The sequence below is a fragment of the Austrofundulus limnaeus genome, unplaced genomic scaffold (assembly GCF_001266775.1).
Source record: "Austrofundulus limnaeus strain Quisiro unplaced genomic scaffold, Austrofundulus_limnaeus-1.0 Scaffold339, whole genome shotgun sequence".
Classification (NCBI taxonomy): domain Eukaryota; kingdom Metazoa; phylum Chordata; class Actinopteri; order Cyprinodontiformes; family Rivulidae; genus Austrofundulus; species Austrofundulus limnaeus.
Window position 1 is genome coordinate 48,892 of NW_013952741.1, and position 20,540 is coordinate 69,431.

Consider the following 20,540-nt stretch of genomic DNA (forward strand, 5'->3'; position numbering starts at 1 on the left):
TAATTATGGAGTGTGATTTATTTTCAACTCAAAATATCTTCAAACTAACGAAATATAAAGTTATTAGGGAGGAAAATCCGTCCGGATAACAGCAGACTGACTGCTGGTAAAATATACGACAGGTCTGGACCACTCGTGAATTTTGTTCGTATCTGAAAAAAATCTTAGAATATGAAAACATTGATGAATGCCAGAAATTCTCCTAAATCACTCGTACGCACAACTTAAGAACAAGTCTGTGCGTACGAACGGTTCTTGCATGAGGCCCATTGTTTTTATTAACATTTRACAGAACGTCCTAACCTTTTCCAAATCTTGGTTTTATCTGATGTCGATATTTTTAACTTATGAGCAACATTACAACCAAAAGTACAGGCTGACCTGCGTGAATGGAACGGATGATGTTCTTCTCGGCTTCGACGAAGGAGACCAGAGCCATCATCACCCCCATAGTGCTGGACAGAGCCTCCTCCGTACCGTAGCGGGTGTAGATTGGCTTGCCGGCCTTGCTCAACACAAACATGTGCTTCCTGTGACTGCGCCACGCCTCGCTGGACACATCCTCCTCCTCTTTGGTCCCGCTCTCGGACAAYAAGTCCTCGCTMCGCTGCTTCTCTGAGCTCTTCTCTCCAACCAGCACCTTGAACTCCTCTGCGTCACGTCCCTCTGAGCAGTCCGGTTTAGCCGCTCTCTGGGCCTCGTCCTCGGCTTCAGCAGTCAGATCTTCAAAGGACTGTGCATGAACGAACATGGCACTCCTCTGACCTGCACCTGTAATAAAGTATAGATACGTGTTTAAAGACAGCAGATAACGTTTTAATGACGCGCTACTAAAGTCAGTTGTTATTGCCCACTGCCAAAGATGAAATGTTTGTGAATGTTTTTATGCATTTCATTGTTTGAACTGTTAGCAACATATCCCAAGAAGCACTGGACAGATTGAACTCTCAGAAAGTAACTATTAGGTTTAAATCAACCCATTTTTGGACTTAACCCACAATAACAAACTGATCTTAGRTAATACAAACTGCTATTACTCAGGCAGTTTTAGAGACGGAGCTAAAACCTGGTGTGACAATAGCTTAGCAATGTGCCCAACACTAATTAGACCCCATTTGTCCTASCTTTTCACATTTAAATCCTRCAGTTGTGGTCTATATAAAGTYGAACTGCAACGCTTTGCTCRGAATTCCTCATTARTGTAGCTTCACAAGCCGCTTCTTCAACACTGTTCTGAAATGCATCAGATAGCAYCTCGTTTTYGAGCTGTCTCTTTAAATACAAATGAGGCATCCCCCCCACCCCCGCCTTCAGGTCGCACTCCCAGTTGTTCACGCCGGCCCGTTCAGCCATTTTTYTATTTTAATAGCAGAGTTACYCCAGAGTTATGTTTTTGTTAARAACTTAACCTTTTTGACACTCCTAGAYACTCCAAGTACACAAAAAACTGTATTTAAGGGCTAAAATTTTGGATTTTACATGATATGTCCCCTTTAATGAAGAAAATAAACAGTTTTGGTTAGACTGCATAGTTATACAAAAAAAGGGATGAGTTTGAAGATGAGTTTGCAAGGGTAGAAAGAAAGCAAAAACATCCTCATTTCTGCTCTGGAAGTACAAATCATAACAATGTTACTCATGTCAGTGTTTGATTTATTCAAACAGGTGATGATGAAACGCTTAAGATTCATCATCAACGGTAAYCCAGGTAAAGCTACAAAGGACAAGCGCCTCCTGGTGGCTGTCTGCAGTAKAATCTTTAGGTCCTGGCCTTCTGCATAAACAAATGGGACATTTGCAGAGTAAAAATAAATAATAATAATCCCTCCAGATATGTTTTTCAGCAGTTGATTTTTGTTGATCTGTGTAGTTCTTACCTTGCTGTTTTATGTTCGCATGTGTATTTTTTCCAATACATTTAGTTTCAATTATTTGATTATTTTAAAAAAAATGTCATGTTTCAGTGTGATTGACAGCTTGTTAGCACTGMGAGGATGTTGATGGGACAGATTCTGGCTACAAAGATAAAACATGGCAGCACCCAAAAAATACTAACACTATGACTTCAATTTTGAACAACAGGATAAGACGAAAATGCTCGTTTATTATAATAATTAACATTGATAAGATTAACCAGCAATTTATTTTTGAATTAATTTTTAACAAATGTTTTAGTACTGCTTTGTTTACTGAAAGGGTTTTTCTTTATTACATTACATTAAAGTTCATTGTGTGTGTATCAAATAAAGTTTTGAGTACATTACAAATGTTGGTACAAAATGTGTTTTCTACAGAAACAGGAAAGCANGAACTTCATTGGACTTCTCTGAGCTCATCTGAGCAAAGCTAAGTGCATGGGTTCTCCTTTGCAAAGTGAATCTTAAAAATCTCACTTGTCTCTGTTGTCATTGATTTAATGTTCGGCCGGGTTTTGCTGTGTCTCTCTGAGTTCCTAGGTTAAAAAACCCGAACATTTACTAAAATGGTATACAGTATTTAGACCTGTCTTACAAGGATTGAGGACAATAAGAATCTACAGTATTCTGGATTTTTTTTTTTTTTTTTTTTTTTTTGCAGTCATCACACTGGTTACCAAAATTACCTAAAAAAAAAAAATAAAGATATACAAAATAACCCAAACATACTTGCATCCTGTTCTAGCCTGTCTTTCTTTTCCTCAGGTGTGTGGAAGGTGATGTTCCAGTTCTGAGAACACATCATCACATGCAGGCAACATCTGCACCTTTTCTTGTATTCATGTGTGAAAACAACTGAAGTGTCAAGTTGGGCATTTCTTCACCAGCACAGGATGTGCACAATCATGCCTATTCACAGCAAACACAGCACCCGGTTTAAGCCAGCCTTATCTTTTTGCAACATCAAACATAGACCTCTTTCAAATGGCCGATTCAGTCTAATTAAAATGTCTAACATTTCTTGGAGGAATGCACATCTTCCACAGCCTTTCACGCCAGACTTTTAAAATGAGAACATCTTATGTTGAGACGTAAGTCGGTCCAACCAATATTCATCAAATACTGTGCTGTGCGTGTCTCTAAAAGGTAATCTGTTGTAGATGTATATCTAATGATTAGTTTATGCAGTTGTTATTAGAATTTGTCCCAAGACGCAGACATACATAGACACACAAACAGGAGCAAAAACATCACCAGCTGCTGGAAGGCAAATAAATATGTATTAAGTGTTGACTAAAAACAGCTAATGATCATACGTTTCAGCTATTTTTGTTTCATTTGGTGACAAAGTAAATTAAAAGATCATTTTTTGTGGACTGACATTTTTTGTAGTATGCTATCTATACTGTCCAATAAACAATTTGGATTATTTGCAAACACCCTTAAGACTCTGCAGTGGGGTAAATGAAGGCGAACAGCTCGTGTTGGACAGTACATGCAAGTCTTTGTGAGTGATTGCACATTATTAAAGTGATAACCATACAGTCACTTTATCACACTCCCACTGTATGTTGAGTTCTCGTTGATTTAAACACGAAGAGCAAGAAGAGGCAGAGCTGATCCCACCTGGTTCAGTTCCCTCCACCAGACCCGGTGTGGGGCTGTCCGCCCTCTCCGTGCGGAGCCGATCCACAGGAGCCAGGGTTCCGTTCTGCCAGGACACGGCCGCCCGGGGCGTTCCTTCCTCCATCACTGCTGCCTGTAGCAGGAGCACACACCTGGCAGGAACAAAGGTCAGCCACTTCGTGACTTTCTGCGGCTTTAACTAACAAACGAGCTGTTCATACCGCACGATTTAAAATAGCTCCAAAAGTGTTAAGAGTTGATTTTAAACTCGTTAAAAGTGACTTTACTAAGACACCATCTGCATGGCTGGTTCGAAACTAGACTAGAGAACAAAAACAAGTGTCCTGTTTTACTGTATGTTTCCTCACATCCTTTATTAATTCAAACCTGGCAGAGGCGAGTCATTTTAGGAGAACTTCGAAGCCAAGTTAATTGTTACATAGCAGATAGCTCATTTATCAGATTAAACAATATGTAAAGGTAACTCAAATATTTTTGGGCAACAAAGTCTCGTTTTACTGCCACCATTCCACCCAAAACTTCTCATTACACACTAAACCAATTCCAAACTTATTACCTTTCATTTCCACGGCATCTGTATCAATAACCGTGCTCCACAACTCGCCTGAAGCTAGCTACATCAAACAAGAAGAAGTACTTCTGGTTTGGAACGTGCCCAGTTGGATTCCGGAAGTAGGAATTGTGGGATATGAAGTTCTTCTCAGAAAAACAKAAATGTAAAACAATGTTTGGCTCCAGTTTATGTTACAAAAAAAATCGAAACCAGTAAATATTAATTATAATAATTCCATAGCAATCTGAGTGTTTTTAAACATTTAATTTTCGATATCAGAACTATCGCATTATTTAACGATTTTTATCCTCATGGTGCATTCACAGAACTTTGAATGTTATAAAACTGAATATATACATAAAAGCCAACGTTTAATTCACAATAAAAACATAATTTTCAGAATACACGTAGACATGATTATTTATATCATCTTTGGGAAAACGTGTTTGTCACAAATGCATTCTAACATGTTGAGCAACATGTTAGAATATTGCTTTATCATTGGAAAACGGATGAAAAAAGTAAAATAATTGACGATTAAATAAACACTTGAAAAATTGGAACTTCTTTCACGATTGTGTGGTTAATTTTGCAGTGACACTTAGAAATCTTTTAGACACATTTTTTTAAAATTAGAATTAATTTGAAAAGTGTTTAAATTTACTACAATTGAGAAGGACATTGAACGCAACGTTTAGAGGCGGAGCTTGCGTTTGAACATTCAGCGGGGGCAAAGGGAAGGAGTTAGCTTTGTATTCCATTTAGCTAGCTAGTGTCTTTCCTCTAAATACTTTTTAATGGGAGGTAAAGTAAAACGATACAGGTAAGATAAGGGATGCTTGTTGTTACTACGAAGGGTTTATCTTTAGCATCTTCGTTTGGTAAGTATAAAAGCTGGCATATTATTGTTAGCTAGGTTGCTACTTAGGTATCGTGTAGTTATGAAACAAGTCAGAGCGAAGATGCAGCCTGYTGTTTGTAGGGGAATGTTTTCTTTCTTGTAAGTGTTTGGTTTATTTGTAACAGGTTGAGCATTGTGGAATAAAGATGCCTATCCGGGCATACTGCACAATCTGCTCGGATTTTTTTGATCATTYCAAAGATGTTGCTGCCATTCACTGCGGACACACGTTTCACTATGAATGGTAATTTCATAAAAGTTGTAACAGTAATTATCTGAGTTTATATCAGCTGTTTTAATCAGTTTGCATGTTTTTTTATTTGTATTTTTATGAATGTCTCCCAGTCTCCTTCAGTGGTTCCAGACAGCCCCAACAAAAACCTGTCCACAGTGTAGGAAACAGGTAAACCTTTAAAGTAAATACGAGGTTTACGCCTACTGGGCCAAGTGTCCACAAAGAATAAGAAATAAACTTTATTTGTGCTATGCCAACAGGTCAGCACCAGGCACATCATCAGCAAACTGTTCTTCGACATTGGTGGAGAGGAGGAGGGCACAGCAAACCCTGAGAGRTTGCAGGTACAAAACATTACATTAAAGTCTGAAAGGAAGTTGTAACGTTTGTAACCCTTACCGGAGCTTAACAGATTCCACATGTGGTGTGTTACTTTYGGATTGTTTGTCATGATCGATTTTTATTTCCTTTTCCCAGAATGAACTCAATCAGATGAAGGCACTTCTAAGCTCCAGAGGTGAAAACCCATCTCAGGCTGATTCTTTTGTTGAGTAGGGTTGGGCAATATTGGCAAAAAAATTWATCACGATTAATTGTGGTATTTAGCCGATAATGATTAATTTGACGATTAATCCCCCAGAGTCCCTGGACACCCTTATGTCCTAGTCACATGACCAATTTATAGGGAGAAAATTGGCTCTTCGTAAAAATCTGTTCCAAATTGTGTCAAAATTACAGACTTCAGGCTATACATCAAACTTTAAATTGTGTTGATAGATAAATAAATTACACAATTTTTTTTTAATGTTGGTCATATTTYAATCAGAGAGGAGCACCAAGCAGTTAGTCTGCCAGGTGGCATTAATCGTATTAATTGTCAAGTGCCAAAAATTAATCGATTAATGTTTTTCTGACTATTAATTGCACACAATACGATTATGCCCAACCCTATTGTTGAGTGGATATTGTATTGCCAGTTCATCATATGTTTGATCTATTTATTTACTTTTTAAGAGCGGGACTGGCGAGACAAACAGAAAGTGATGGACAGTTTAAAGAACACCGTGGACAAGCAAAAAAGAGACCTGGAGAGTACGCGAAAAGAGATCATGGATAAAGAGATGCTGTGTGCTGCTCTCAGAGTGAGCTTTCTTATGATTTAGACKTCCTGGTCCTCGAGGGCCGCTGTCTTTCAAGTTTAAAGGTTTTTTCACTTCATCACACCCGATGTGAAGGGTTGAYTGATTGACAGGTGTCAGAAGAATTTGAAGAGCAGGGGAAAAACTAAAATATACAGAATAGTGGCCCCTGAGGACCAGGATTAAGGTTTAGACCATTATCTCCACAGACTTTTGTTGCAGCTGGAAATAAACTCGTGTTTATGTGTCACAGAAACAGATGACGTATTTGGAGACACAACAGAATGCTGTTCAGGCTGCAAAGGAGGAGGTCCGCAGACTGAAGGTCAAAATGAAAACTTTTGAAAGGTATCTGCTGGCCAGTTCATTGTGTTTCTAATCAGGACATTTTGTTATCAAAATTGTTTCCTACAAATCTTGTGGAAACATAAAATAATTTCTTTTATTTTGAGACATGAAATTATTTTATGAAATTTATGTCTTATCAAAGAYTGTATTTATACTATAGTTGCGTACTGATTTTGCAATGATTTTTTTGTTTCCAGTCTGGACGTTCTGTTGCAGGGCCAGAGAGCAGAGGTGGAGTCCATGATCACAGATATGGGCGTCAGCTCYGCAGCTGTGGAGCAGCTCTCCATTTACTGTATCTCTCTCAAAAAGTAAGAGTTTGGAGTTGTTGTTGGATCATTCCTTTTGCTTTATTCTTACACGAGTATTTTTTTTTAAATGTAGTATTTAAAACCATCTTCATAGTTGGGCTTTTTTATCTCTCCTGTAACTCAGGTTTAGCTGTCCTGACTTTTGTCCACTTTTATGCACACTTAAAGTGCCCGTGACGTCAAAATTTTTGTAATACATATGAATGCATTTTTTGAAAGAGGGCATTGATAAAATATTGCAAAAGAAATTTCATGTCGCTGAGATGAATGGTTGTTGAGATATTTGCTTGTGAAGTAACAGGAAGTGATGTCAAAGGGGAATGTCAGCATGTGAACAGAGCGTTTCTATAGCTGCCAACAACCCAGACTGTAGAGAAGAATCTGATGTTTCTTAAGATTATTTTGAGTCTCTATCAGAGATGAAGAAGAGTCAGAGTTCAAATAAGTTTGACAAACAAGAGAGTTTTCTTTGTTAAAGAGTTCCCCTTTGATGTCACTTCCTGTTTCACTTTGGCTGAGCCAAGTTCAAAAGAAAATATGCCAGTTATGGGACAAAATGGGTTAAATTGTGCATAGTATTCCAACTTTCTTAAATATAAAGATGTTTTCTTTGACTTTTTGTATTTGAAGAATATGCATGTCACAGGCACTTTAAGTATATGTCATAACATGAATAAGAAGCCTGAACAAGATACTGCACCAGACAGATTAAAAGCTTATAAAGCACTATTTACCTGGTTCCTCCCATGCCTGAGTCTTTGCATCTACAACCAGCTCTGGCCCTTCTGGTCATCCCATATCCATCAGCTGCTTCAGGAGTCCTTCCAGAAAGTCGAGTCCTGAAGGCCTCCTCCTTCGACCTGACGGCCTCCGTCACAGCTGGTGTCCATCAGCAGGTCCCCTGGAAGCTACATCTGCAATAGAGYCCCCAAATATGTCCTATTCAAATTTCCATGTCTGCGACCTCCCCCAGGACATGTGAAAAACGCTCCCAGAGGTGAGAACTGAAGATCGCACGGACCGGGGGCTCCGCCAGACGTTTCCAGTTCACGCTCACTATGCGTTTTGGTTTACCAGGTTTGTCCAGCAGCCTCCCCCACCGCCAGACCCAACTCACCACCAGGTGGTGATCAGCTGACAGCTCTCTTCACCCAKGTGTCCAAAACACAGAARRGCAGGTCAGGCAACATGACTATAAAATCAATCATTGACCTCTGGCCTGAGGTGGCCTGGTACCAAGTACACTGATGGAACAGTCTCTGCCCAAACATGGTGTTCGTTATGGACAACCCATGCTTAGCACTGAGATCCAATAACAACACATCATTCGGGTTCAAATCAGGGAGGTCGTTCCTCCCAATCACCTCCTTCCAGATAACTCCATCACACGGGCATTGAAGTCACCCAGTAGAACAAAGTAATCCCCAGATGGAAGCTCTTCCAGGACACCATCCAAAGACTCGAAAAAGGCCGGGCAATTTGATCWGATGTTTGGTGCTTAAACACAAACAGTCAGAACCTTCCCTRCTGCAGCACAAAGCCACAGAGAGGAAACCCTCGAATTCATCGAGGAGAACACCAAGGCACACAGCGGGGGGCTTCTGAGTATCCCCACACCAAGGGTGTTTGATTTTCTTTTATTTAAAGTGTTTAATCAGCTCTCCTTCTTTCACAGAGAGTATGATAATCTCAAAGGAAACCTCAAGTCTTCCAATGAGCTGTGTGAGAAACTGAAGAGAGAAGTTCTCTCTTCTAACAACAAGGTATCGTCATCTCAGTCTGGCACCACACCCAAAACCTTTACTGCTGAAATGTTGGATAAAGTTGCTGTTTGTTTTGTTTTTAGTTGCAAAAAGCTGCGTGTGAGGTGAATCAGACCAAAGACGACATGAAGTCCTTGCAGAAAGATCTGGCCAGTGCTGACAAAGAGATCTCAGTAAGAACACATTGAACAAAGAGCTCTTGGACTTTTTTTATATATAATTACATATTTGCAACAACCTTTAGCTTTGCTTGTCCGCAGAGTCTGAAYAAGAAGGTGGAGTTTCTTCAGAAGACTTTGAGCACGCCAACGCGAACAAACGAAGCTCTCAGTCGGCTCGTCTTTGAAAGGTCTCCTCCTGCAGCTTTTTCTAAATCTGTGTTTGGAGCAACTTTCCTGAAAACAGTCGGTCATTTACTGACGGCTTCTCTTTACAGCCCAGCTCCAGTGGAGCTGAAGCCACCACGCCTCCACCAGTCTCCAGGTAATGATGACATTGATCTCAATATGACCTATGACATCACAACTCCAGACGACCTGACCAAAAGACCAACAGAGGTCCCATCCAAGAAGATGCGTCTAGACCCCCCTGTGTGAGTTTTACTGCTCAGTATGACAGGTTCTTGCTCAAAAAATGGTCTATTTTGAAATTTGTTTAACTTGTGTTTTATTGTGAACAATAGTTTAGAGATTTTTTTTCTTTCTTAATTAGACGATGTGTGTCCAAACATAGTGAGAAGTCTCCACCAGAGAGCAGGGTACGTTCTTAATTGTCTCTCAGCAAAATACGTCTATTTGTTTGGTGAAAATCAACACAGAGTGTTTGTATGTGTGCGTTTATTCCTCAGCCTCAAGATAAAGATTCGTTCCTGAGTCCGATGATGAGGAACTCTCTACTTTTTAGGAAGAAGACTTTAGGCAGCATGTTGGACCCTCAGAGGAAGGCTGGAATCGTATGTATCTTCTTTAAAGTTTTGGATAAAATGCCTTATTTTTTTTTTTTGTTTTTTATTTGTTTTGTCTGTTTTTCAGGTTAGAAGTGGTTATGATGGATTAGGAGGAAGAACTAAATTCATCCAACCTGTATCCTTTTTTTCTGGAATGGCAAACACACTTTCACCAAGGGCCACATGAGCATTATGGTGGTCCTCAACGGACCAGTTGTAGTTAATTTGTCTGTTTCATGTTTAACTTCAACTAAACATGAAATGTCACGTTCCTCAGCTTATTGCTACAGTACAGCCGAGCCCTGGTAACAAACAATAACTGAGCTCGACATGGTATTTCCTGCATAGAAACAGGGTTTTAACATGCCCTTTTATAAAGACACAAAAATAATACGAATACAACTGACTAAATGTGAAATAAATAATACAGAAATACTACTAACAGTAAAAGTAAGAGAGTTTTACTCCATGTTGAGTTGTGGTTAGTCTTGAATTTTGAACTCTTCCACTTTCCAACAGGGAATTGTAATCAATATGCATTGTAGGAGATGTGGTTTAACCCATATTAGCAGGCCACACAAAAACCTGCGGACCTTCAGTTTGACAGTGTTCTTGTGTTACTTTGATGTTTGAGTTTTTATTCTGACCATGTGACATAATGTCTGGTAAACAAGATCTCTGCCGTCTCAAAACAACTCCAGCCTTTATATTTCCAAAGTGCTCCTTTTCAAAGCGCTATTATTTAAACTTTAAATTTCACAACAGTTATTTCTGCAGAAATATTCTATTCCTGCTAGATTTGACCCCAGGCTGCACTGGAAGTGCTATACTTTATACTTTATCATTTGACGTCTTTTATTCATTGAAACATTTTATGGTTAAAACATCAGGTACAAGGTATTTAAAAGGAGGAAAACTTTCTCTTGTGAGTCTTTGTATGATAAGACATTTGTACCCTGAAGCACACGTTTCTTAAACTTTCCACTCAACATTTGTAAAACATTTCATTTAGATCAGAGGAGCCCAAAGTGGGGTCCGCGGGCCAAATTTGGCCCGCCAAGCCATTTGATTTGGCCCACCAACAGTTGCCAAAGTTACAAGGTTGTAAGCTGTTATCCTATAGGTAGAAACACAGTYTTTCCATTGGTCAAATMACTATAAAAGGGCTGTAGTGAAGGTAGTTTTCAGCCATGGTGCTGACTTTATCTTTGATTTATTAGGATTAAACATGAAATGGCAACAAGAAATATTTAGATCAGATTCAACCCCACATGTAGATTTGCACACTTTATAAGGCCACAAAAACTCATATTTTATCTATTCATAAAATGTCCCATGAGCCTTTGCTACTTGAGCGTATGGCAAACTTTCTCCAAGTGCACAGACTAAAACAAAAGAGGGCCATTGCACAGTTTAATCGTTAAAAATAAAGGACTTTACTTAAAAGTATTTGTTTTTCATGTATTATATTACTGCATTTGGGCCACAGCCATGGATAGATTTTCATTTTGGCCCTCTCGGAGAAAATATTTGGGCACCCCTGATTTAGATAGAAGCAGGACTAAATATGTTCTTTTTTCACTCGGTAAGTTATTACAAACCTGCAGGATTTCATTTTGGGTTCAACCAACAAGTTACAGCAGTTTAAGATCAAAATGAAAATAAATAGTTTTTTCTCTATGTAGAATATTTATGAATTGAGGCTCATTATAAACTGGACTGTATTATTCTTTAACTCAGCCCCTCCCTCAGTCTCCCCTGTCCGAGATTCGGCCCCTGATGAAAACGAAAAGGAAAAAGGTGACCCGGCCGCCCCCCAAGGCTGCCCCCTGTTTGACCCTGGATGGCTTCCTCCAGTGAAAGATGGAGGTGACGGTAGTGTGTGTGAAGAAGCACCTGGATACCGCTGTGTGACAGAACCACSCTGGCAGCGGGCCCAAACAGAACTTTGACCCTTTTTCTTTAAAAACAGCAGCTGCTAAAAAATATGCTGGATTTTTCCTGTTTTCTATTCTTTTTAAGCGGCGACTGATGTACATGCATTTTTGTGTTGACATGAACTGWTTTGTGATGTGACCAATTTCTTGTGTTTCTGTGTGTGTGGAAGGAATTAATTTGTAAAACTTTCAGCTGCGCTTCTTTAAATTATGTCAGATACATTTACAGATTGTAGATGTTCCCACTATAGCCTGTAGTGAAGATGGTTTAGGCATTTTTAATTTAAATTGTCATGACAGTTGAAATTCAACAAAATAAACTATTTTTCTTATTAAAGTTTTGTTGTGGAGTCAACATATTTACAGTATTTGTCTGAGCAAGATGTCACTGAGCTGTGTTCACCTGCAGGGGGCAGCACAAACTAGAGAAAAACATCTGAAACAAATAAGGATGCACCAGTACAGAAGAAATTAATAAAATAGTACAAATTAAGCTGCAGTTGAGCAGCATCAGAAATTACACTAATAAAGTATTTTTGTTACTTTATTTTTTTTTACTGTTAGGTTTTTATTATGGTGGAGTTTTAGCACTAAACTGAATACTGAAGCTGGTTTGGGTTCTTATGTAGCCATATAACCTGACCTTTCCACAGAATGCTGTATATTTTGTCTAACAATATGGGGAAATGCCAAACATTGTTTTACACCATAGAGAAGCTGAGGTACCAGGTAGAGGAGAAACATCCTGTTCACAATCACTTGTTTCCTGTTMGTGCCCCTAAATTACATTTGCACAATAAGGAACCAACTTGTGTCATCATCAGCTGGAAACATGGCCCCAATTCTGAAAAATAAAATGTAAACTGGACGCAATGATTTGCAGATCTTATAAACCCATATTTTATTAACAATGAAACATGTCAAGTGGTTAAGGAATTGTACAAATGAAAACAACTGTAATCTTGAATTTGACAGCATCAACACCTCAAAATAGTTTAGGCAGGTCCATATTTACCTCTAAATCATCCCATCTTCTTTAAACAGTCTGTTCTAACCAAGTCTTTTAATCTATCCAGCCAAAAGTTGTTTTTTTATTGTTTTGAGGCTGATATAGGCGAAAGCAGAATGTGTTGGACTCTCGTGTTAGCCTGGAAATTTCCCCTTTTTTTAGACTTGCAGTTGGCTGATTCCATTGGCAGATAATTTTACCTATTTAGAGAAGATTCAGACTCAAATGAAGTTAAATAATTTGCCGATTAAATCAGGCAACATCACTTTATAAGATTTCTTGAAATTAAAAAAAATTCCAGGCCAACAAGACAAATAATGTTGTCCTCTTGCTTAGTATATCAGTCTCAAACAAGGTCAAGCTGTTCAACAGTTCCGGGTCTTTGCTGGATTCTTCCAGGAATTCAGGCAGGTCAGTTTAGACGTCAGACTTTTCTACTTATAAAGTCACTCTGTTATGATGTTTAGCTTTGTCTTGCTGAAATATGTGAAGCCTTAAAAAGAGTTTCTGCATGGCACAGTGAATCATATTAAAGGGGACATATGCAAAATCTACATTTTCAGCCGTTAAATGCATTTTGTTGTGGACTTGGAGTCTTTAGGAGGCAGAAAAGATTTGTTTAGTCTCTCCATAGATATTTTTATTTTCTGTTTGGATCATATTTTTCAACCCATTTAGTTTTCTCTATTTTCTTTGATGTTTTCTGAACTATTATGTCACAGAACTGCCAAATAAAGTCTGGACTTAACTACAATTTGATGGTCTTCATTCTCCTCTGGTTCTGGGTCAGACTCTGGTTCCAACATATCAGACTGGATGGTCGTCTTCTGTTGTTGACATCTTTTAATTAATTTGTAAATTAAAAGTTTCTGCTGCTAAATAGACCCCCTCTATCTAGCTAGAACGATCCACTCTGGAAGCTGGAGGGGGGAGTGGTTTGAAACAATTCGTTTGGATTTAACGAGACAGCTTCAAAACGAGTTGATCTGAGACACACCTCAGAAAAGGAGTGAAAGAGGGTCTTGTGGAGTTACCAAAAGGAGGAATTCAGACCAAACCATTGCAGTTTCACTTTATATAGACCCAAACTGAAGGATTTAAATGTGAAAAAGAAGGATTTAAGGCCTTCTCACACTAAAAGGTTTTATACTATTTGTGCTGACTTGTGAAAGACTAAAATTACTTTTTTTCAGCTTGTTAGCATTAAAGTATTTATGCAMCCAAAATAGACTTCCAGTAGATTTTTTTGTTCCATCTTTAGTGTAGACATCATCGTTGTTGGACAAAAATTGCATGAGTTGTCTAAAACATTATAGTGGGACAGGGCTTTTATTAGACAGTAACTTTTGAAAGTGTTCCTGAGTCCATGGAGTCATGTCCACAACAGAGTCAGACCTGTTTTCATTGCAGCAGTTCCAAAAGACCCAAAGATCACCAGCATCGGTTGTTGACTTTCAGTCTTGTCTTTTGAGTGCAGATTTGTTCCAGATTCATAAAATCCTCTGATGATATTAGATGATGGGACATTCATTGTCTTCCCCTTTTTTTTTCATTGAAAACTTCATTCAGAAATAGTTCAACTATTTTAGACAGTTTTTGTACAGACTAGTGAACCTTCTGCACATCTTTATTTCTGAGACATTCAGCCTCTCTAAAATGACCCATCTTCACATCAACCTGTTGCCAATTAACATAATTACTTGCAAAATGCTCCTCAGCTGTTTCTTATAAAGACCACTTACTGTTAGTCTTTTGTCAGCTTTGTCCCAACATTTTTGAGGTGTGTTGCTGCCATCAAATTCAGAACAACCTGATTTTTTTTATAAAACAAAACTGGTAATTTTTTTGTTTAGTTTTATCTATCCAAAAGTCTTTTGACTTTTAATTATCTTAACCCACTTCTTCCGTTCAGGGTCACGGCGGTCACTATTCATATTCAACAGTCACAGTGCGAGGGGCGGGGTACACCCTGGACAGGTCGCAAGTCCATCACAGAGACACAAACGAGACAAACAACCATTCACTCACTCCCACCTAGGGACAATTTAGGGTTACAAATTAACCTTACAGTCATGTTTCTGGTCCATAACAGAGGTCTGAAACCTTTACAATAATAAAATGTGTCCAGAGCTGTGAAACATCTTACAACTGTGATTATCAACTGGTGGCCCGTGGGCCACTTTGAGTTTGTTGAAAGGGGGGCTTTTCAGACCAATGGGGGTGATACAAAACTAAAATTTATAGTAATTTCTTACGTTTATTGTTATTTTCAAACTTTATAACAAAAGAAAGGAGCATATACAGGTCCTTCTAAAAAATTAACATATTGTGATAAAGTTAATTATTTTCTGTAATGTACTGATAAACATTAAACTTTCATATATTTTTAGATTCATTACACACCAACTGAAGTAGTTCAAGCCTTTTATTGTTTTAATATTGATGATTTTGGCAAAAAAAAAGTAAAGAAAAAACAACAACCCCTATCTCAAAAAATTAGCATATTTCATCCGACCAGTAAAAGAAAAGTGTTTTTAATACAAAAAAGTCAATCTTCAAATAATTATGTTCAGTTATGCACTCACTACTTGGTGGGGAATCCTTTAGCAGAAATAACAATCAGCCTGTGGCACTGCTGAGGTGTTATGGAGGCCCAGGATGCTTCGATAGCGGCCTTAAGCTCATCCAGAGTGTTGGTTCTTGTGTCTTAAGCTCATCCAGAGTGTTGGGTCTTGTGTCTTTCAACTTTCTCTTCACAATATCCCAGAGATTCTCTCTGGGGTTCAGGTCAGGAGAGTTGGCAGGCCAAAAGTGAGCCCAGTAATACCATGGTCAGTAAACAATTTACCAGTGGTTTTGGCACTGTGAGCAGGTGCCAGTTCATACTGAAAAATGAAATCTTCATCTCCATAAAGCTTTTCAGCAGATGGAAGCATGAAGTGCTCCAAAATCTCCTGATAGCTGCATTGACCCTGCCCTTGATAAAACACAGACCAACACCAGCAGCTGACATGGCACCCCAGACCATCACTAACTGTCACCTCTTCTCGTTGTGCAGCGTTTTCTGCCACACTTTTTCCTTCCCACAGACTTCCCACTGAGGTGCCTTGATACAGCACTCTGGGAACAGCCTATTCGTTCAGAAATGTCTTTCTGTGTCTTACCCTCTTGCTTGAGGGTGTCAGTGATGGTCTTCTGGACAGCAGTCAGGTCAGCAGTCTTACCCATGATTGTGGTTTTGAGTAATGAACCAGGCTGGGAGATTTTAAAAGCCTCAGGAATCTTTTGCAGGTGTTTAGAGTTAATTTGTTGATTCAGATTATTAGGTTAATAAGTTGTTTAGAGAACCTTTTCATGATATGCTAATTTTTTGAGATAGGGATTGTTGTTTTTTCTTTACTTTTTTGCCAAAATCATCAAAATTAAAACAATAAAAGGCTTGAACTGCTTCAGTTGGTGTGCAATGAATCTAAAATATATGAAAGTTTAATGTTTATCAGTACGTTTATCACAATATGCTAATTTCTTGAGAAGGACCTGTGTACTCAGGCATATTCAGGTATACAAGTACAAATATAAATAGTGTTCCAAATTTCATACAAACTAAAAATATACAGGATTGTGTCTTCTCAGCAACCTGTCTTAAAGGGTAGTAAAAAACTAAAAAAATCCTGATAGATATGAGAGATAGATCAWACAGTGAGGTTGGAAGTTGTATTTTTGAAGTGGAAAACAGGCTACTAGCATGATCTAATCAACCTTGTGTTATTGCAAACAAACTGACAGGAACACTGTGGCAGGTTGCAGACCCCTGGTCTAAAACCTTTGATATGCGTACAATGTTCCACTGTGAATAAAATGTGGGTTTGTGACACATTCCGTTTTTGTTTACAACGTTTTCAGAATTCCAGTTGTAAATACGACGGGGCATCAATGACCGGATAGARTTGAGTTTGGGATTAGACATGTCGGTACATTTTAAAAATCTACATCTTTCTTGTGCAACGAAGAGAAAAAAATGTTTCTACATATATATTTAAACCATTCCTGTGTGCAAATAAACACAGAACCCATGCGGTGCAGCAGTGTTTCATAGGGGATTCCAGCAGTATGTACAGAGGTTTGACAATGAAAGTGAAACAGCTGTCATTTTAGTGTGGGAGGTTTCATGGCTAAATTGGACCAGTCTGGTGGCCAATCTTCATTAATTGCACATTGCWCCAGTAAGAGCAGAGTGTGAAGMTTCAYTTAGCAGGGTAAGAGCACAGTTTTACTCAAAATATTGCAATGCACACAACATTATGGTGACATACCAGAGTTCAAAACAGGACAAATTGTTAATGCGCGTCTTGCTGGAGCATCTGTGACCAAGACAGCAAGTCTTTGCGATGTATCAAGAGCCACAGTAGACAGGGTAATGTCAGCATACCACCAAGAAGGARSAACCACATCCAACAGGATTAACTGTGGACGCAACAGGAAGCTGTCRGAAAGGGATGTTATGGTCTAAAACCAGGTGTTTCTGTTTCATTGTCTAACCCCTGTACAACTTCCTGAAGGGCAAGGGTCACCAATTAAACTTCACTGAAAAAAGGAAAGTAAAAACTAGCAGTACGTCTCGGTTGACTTGAGGTGTCTATGTGGATGTTACTAAAAAAGAAGAAGAAGCTTCTTTTTATTCAAAATGGCTCAGCTCACTTATTGCAGTCCCCGTGTATGTGTGTGTTACAAAGTCCTGTTGAGAAGATTTAAATAAGTGAACGCCAGCCTCATCCACCCCTGTACATGCTGGTGTTTCAGCTGTAATTTGAGGTTAGAAACTTTAAAGTCAAACGCTGATTTCTCGCTCATTTTTTTGCATCCCGTCACTTAGACCGGTCGACCTCCGCCTTGGACTCTCCGTTCTGRCTGTCACTGGACTTCTGGGACAGGCGTGTGGACACGGTGGCCGCCTGCACCACTGCTTTGAAGCTGCGCTTTCTCTTCTGGACGTTCTGCTCCGGGTGGAAGACAATGACGTAGACCTTGGGGATGTAGAGCATGCCCAGGGACACGGTGGCGCTCAGGCTCATGGAGACGGTCAGAGTGGTGGTCTGGATGAACATCTGCAATGGAAACACAGAAAGAAAGAGGAAAAAAGCAGTTGTTGAATGCGTGATTCTATAGTCAAGTTTATATCAGGCTGTCCCAGTTTTTTTTTTTATCTCGGAGCACAGAACGCAGTGGTTTTCCCCCAGATGAATGATTTATGCTCTGGCACATGTAGTCAGGAAAAGAAGCTCTATTTATGGGTTTTCACTGTCTTCTCTTCTCAGCTTTCTCTCCTTTTCCCAACATCCAGCAATAATTATCAGAAGACACCTCTTTAGGAATCATTCACCAATAATTTCTGAAGTCATCATTTAAACTGTCAGTGCAATAAATACATACAGTCACATCCAGCATAAATAAGAAATATTTATGTCATAAATAAGTTACAGACTATCATTCTGCTGCTCTGTAGCTGAGGAAATACCWCTATGCTCAGCAAGAGAACATCTTCGTACATCACAAGCTGGATTTTTTTCTCCTTATAGCCTGCCGCCCAAGATGAAAAGGCAATAATGTTTTTTTTTTATCCATGTCTGTCTATGTATGTTCACTTGTCTGTTGTGTTAGCAAAATATATTATAAAGAGGTGAAACTTGCAAAAAGATATGATGGGCTGTACCTCTACAATCCAGTTTAAACCGCCACAGTTAATCAACATGAAAAAGAGTTTAAATTTGTGCCGCAGAGGCTGAGAGTCATCCTTAACATCTCCTCTGAGCGCCAACACATCSTGAAGATCTCAGCGTTTCGCACAACATTCAGGACTTCGTTTACAGGATTTGGTTTCAGTTTAAAATTCTGACGTGAAAGGCGGTGGGCAAATTTATATCTTGAACATGTTTTTTTCAGTGTTATATAAAGTACCACAAAGCGATACTTGTGTATAGGTARAAGTATCTTGCCAAAAAATTACTTTGGTAAAAGTTAAAGTCTCCTTTAGGAATCTTACTTGAGTAAAAGTCTTAAAATATTAATTTAAAATGAGCTGTAAGATTTTCTGTAATGACATGTATTAGGAGGTGACCTCCCCAACACAATGCAGAAATGACTGTCGCATTAAAATAATGAATTTATGTTAAATTTAGGATGCACTAGTCCAGCTGTTTCAGATTATATACATATATCAAGGCTGCACAAACATTTTCCCCAAAATAAAAATCTGAGGGCTGCAACCAAATGCAATAATATAATTCATGAAATACAAATACTTCTTACAATTAATGATTATGTCCTGCTGGAGTGTGACATGATTTGTGTAGAAAGTAATACAGTACCAGAATTTTTTATATTTATACTTCTCATTAAACTACAATTAAATTCACTATCTAGGAGGCACAGTTTATATGGAGAGTATTTATTTTTTTATAATAAGCTGGAACGAAAACAAGCAAAAATTAAATAAAAGTAACGACTTTCTACTCTTGCCTTTTTAAAAATGTAAGGAGTAGAAAGTACAGATAACTGTGTGAAAATGTAAGAAGTAGAAGTAAAAAGAAGGCTGAAAAATAATTACTCAAGTAAAGTACTAATACCCAAAAATCTACAATTCAGTACAGTAACAAAGTATTTGTACTTAGTTACTTTACAGCTCTGGTTATTTTTTATCATCATTATTATTAATATTATTTTCTCGTCAGTGACCCTCTCGTGTTTAAAAAGAGACCTGGGTAAAAAGCCTATCTGTGTGCACGCCACGGCCCGGGGCGAGCAGAGAAGCTGACTCAGAAACGGTGAGCGGCGCTCCCAGATGTGCCGACCATCATCAGGCAGGCAGATCAGCTCCTCCTGCACATGGCTCTGCACATGACGGGCAGATAACGACCACCGATTCCGCGAGTTAAACCAAAGTTGCCGTCTATATTTAGCTCTTTTCCTAAGCAATGATTGATGAAATGGGATGACCCATTTGGTCTGCAGAAGGGCTCCTATCACCCTCATCTCCTCTGACCTCTTTTCTTCGCCCGTCTCATCTTTTGTTAATTCACTTCATTTCAATTTGGAAGAGGTGAAAAGACTTTAAAAGCACCCTCAGGCTTTAATTATTTCAGCTTGGCTGAATGATAATGCCCCTGTGACAGACTGGAGACTTGTCCAGGGTGAACCCCGCCTCTTGAACAGTGACTACTGGAGATAGACACCAGCTCCCTGCGACCCAGAAAGGAAAAGCCGGTAAAGAAAACTGATGGATGGAAACTAAATTTAACTTTTAGTTCAGTCAGTGGGAGCAGGACGACCTGCGAATACAACTAAATATATTCTGACAGGCAGCAAACCCATGATTGCATTTTGAACATTTGGAAATTCCACAATTTTCTTGTTATAAATGTATTTTTGAGTATGTTGCATAACCTCCTGTTTTATTGCATTTATATCATTAAAAAAGGCATTGAAGAGGAAGAAAATGTGTTTTTTTGAATCTTAAAATAAAAGGCTCATGTTTTTTTTAATTAAGGTTGGATTCAAATTTTAATTTGAGGCGGTTAATTTATTTTAGATCCTAATAGAAATATTCAACTACATTTTGGTGGTAACCCCTCCCCTCTTATGGCAAAAAGGCTGCCAAACTGAGGGTATATCAGATAGTAAATAATTAGTAAAATGGTAAATATTAATGCATTTTATTTTAATAATAACTTATAACTAACGGGTGTTGTAAAAATAAAAATTGTCGTGTTTATTTCTAACATGATTTGCCTTTTTCACCATGTTGTTACCAGACCTTTTTTCTTGTTTATATATATATA

At 38.6% G+C, this 20,540-nt stretch overlaps 3 protein-coding genes across 3 annotated transcripts in view; 1 reads left to right on the forward strand and 2 right to left on the reverse strand.

Moving 5' to 3' along the window:
- Positions 1–4,225, reverse strand: part of mon1a (MON1 secretory trafficking family member A) — a 13,865-nt gene extending 9,640 nt beyond the window's left edge. Inside the window, exons 1-3 of the mRNA XM_014022696.1 lie at positions 4,120–4,225; positions 3,543–3,694; positions 382–771 (exon numbers count right to left, since the gene is read on the reverse strand). Of these exons, the coding sequence (XP_013878150.1) occupies positions 382–771; positions 3,543–3,666 (514 nt within the window). The 5' untranslated portion in view covers positions 3,667–3,694; positions 4,120–4,225. The remainder of the gene's footprint in view (positions 1–381; positions 772–3,542; positions 3,695–4,119) is intronic.
- Positions 4,226–4,814: 589 nt separating this feature from the next.
- Positions 4,815–12,033, forward strand: traip (TRAF-interacting protein). Its single transcript, XM_014022698.1, has 16 exons — positions 4,815–4,997; positions 5,143–5,261; positions 5,363–5,420; positions 5,513–5,596; positions 5,730–5,769; positions 6,267–6,394; positions 6,645–6,739; positions 6,937–7,050; positions 8,726–8,813; positions 8,897–8,986; positions 9,074–9,162; positions 9,250–9,405; positions 9,525–9,570; positions 9,661–9,765; positions 9,845–9,895; positions 11,512–12,033. The coding sequence occupies exons 2-16, from the start codon at positions 5,164–5,166 to the stop codon at positions 11,617–11,619; spliced, it is 1,350 nt and encodes a 449-aa protein (XP_013878152.1). The 5' UTR covers positions 4,815–4,997; positions 5,143–5,163; the 3' UTR covers positions 11,620–12,033.
- A 5,144-nt stretch (positions 12,034–17,177) lies between these two features.
- Positions 17,178–20,540, reverse strand: part of LOC106527716 (metabotropic glutamate receptor 7) — a gene marked incomplete at its 5' end in the record, with an annotated part of 21,990 nt that continues 18,627 nt past the window's right edge. The window contains 1 exon segment of the mRNA XM_014022697.1: positions 17,178–17,810. Coding sequence (XP_013878151.1) covers positions 17,571–17,810 — 240 coding nt within the window. The 3' untranslated portion in view covers positions 17,178–17,570.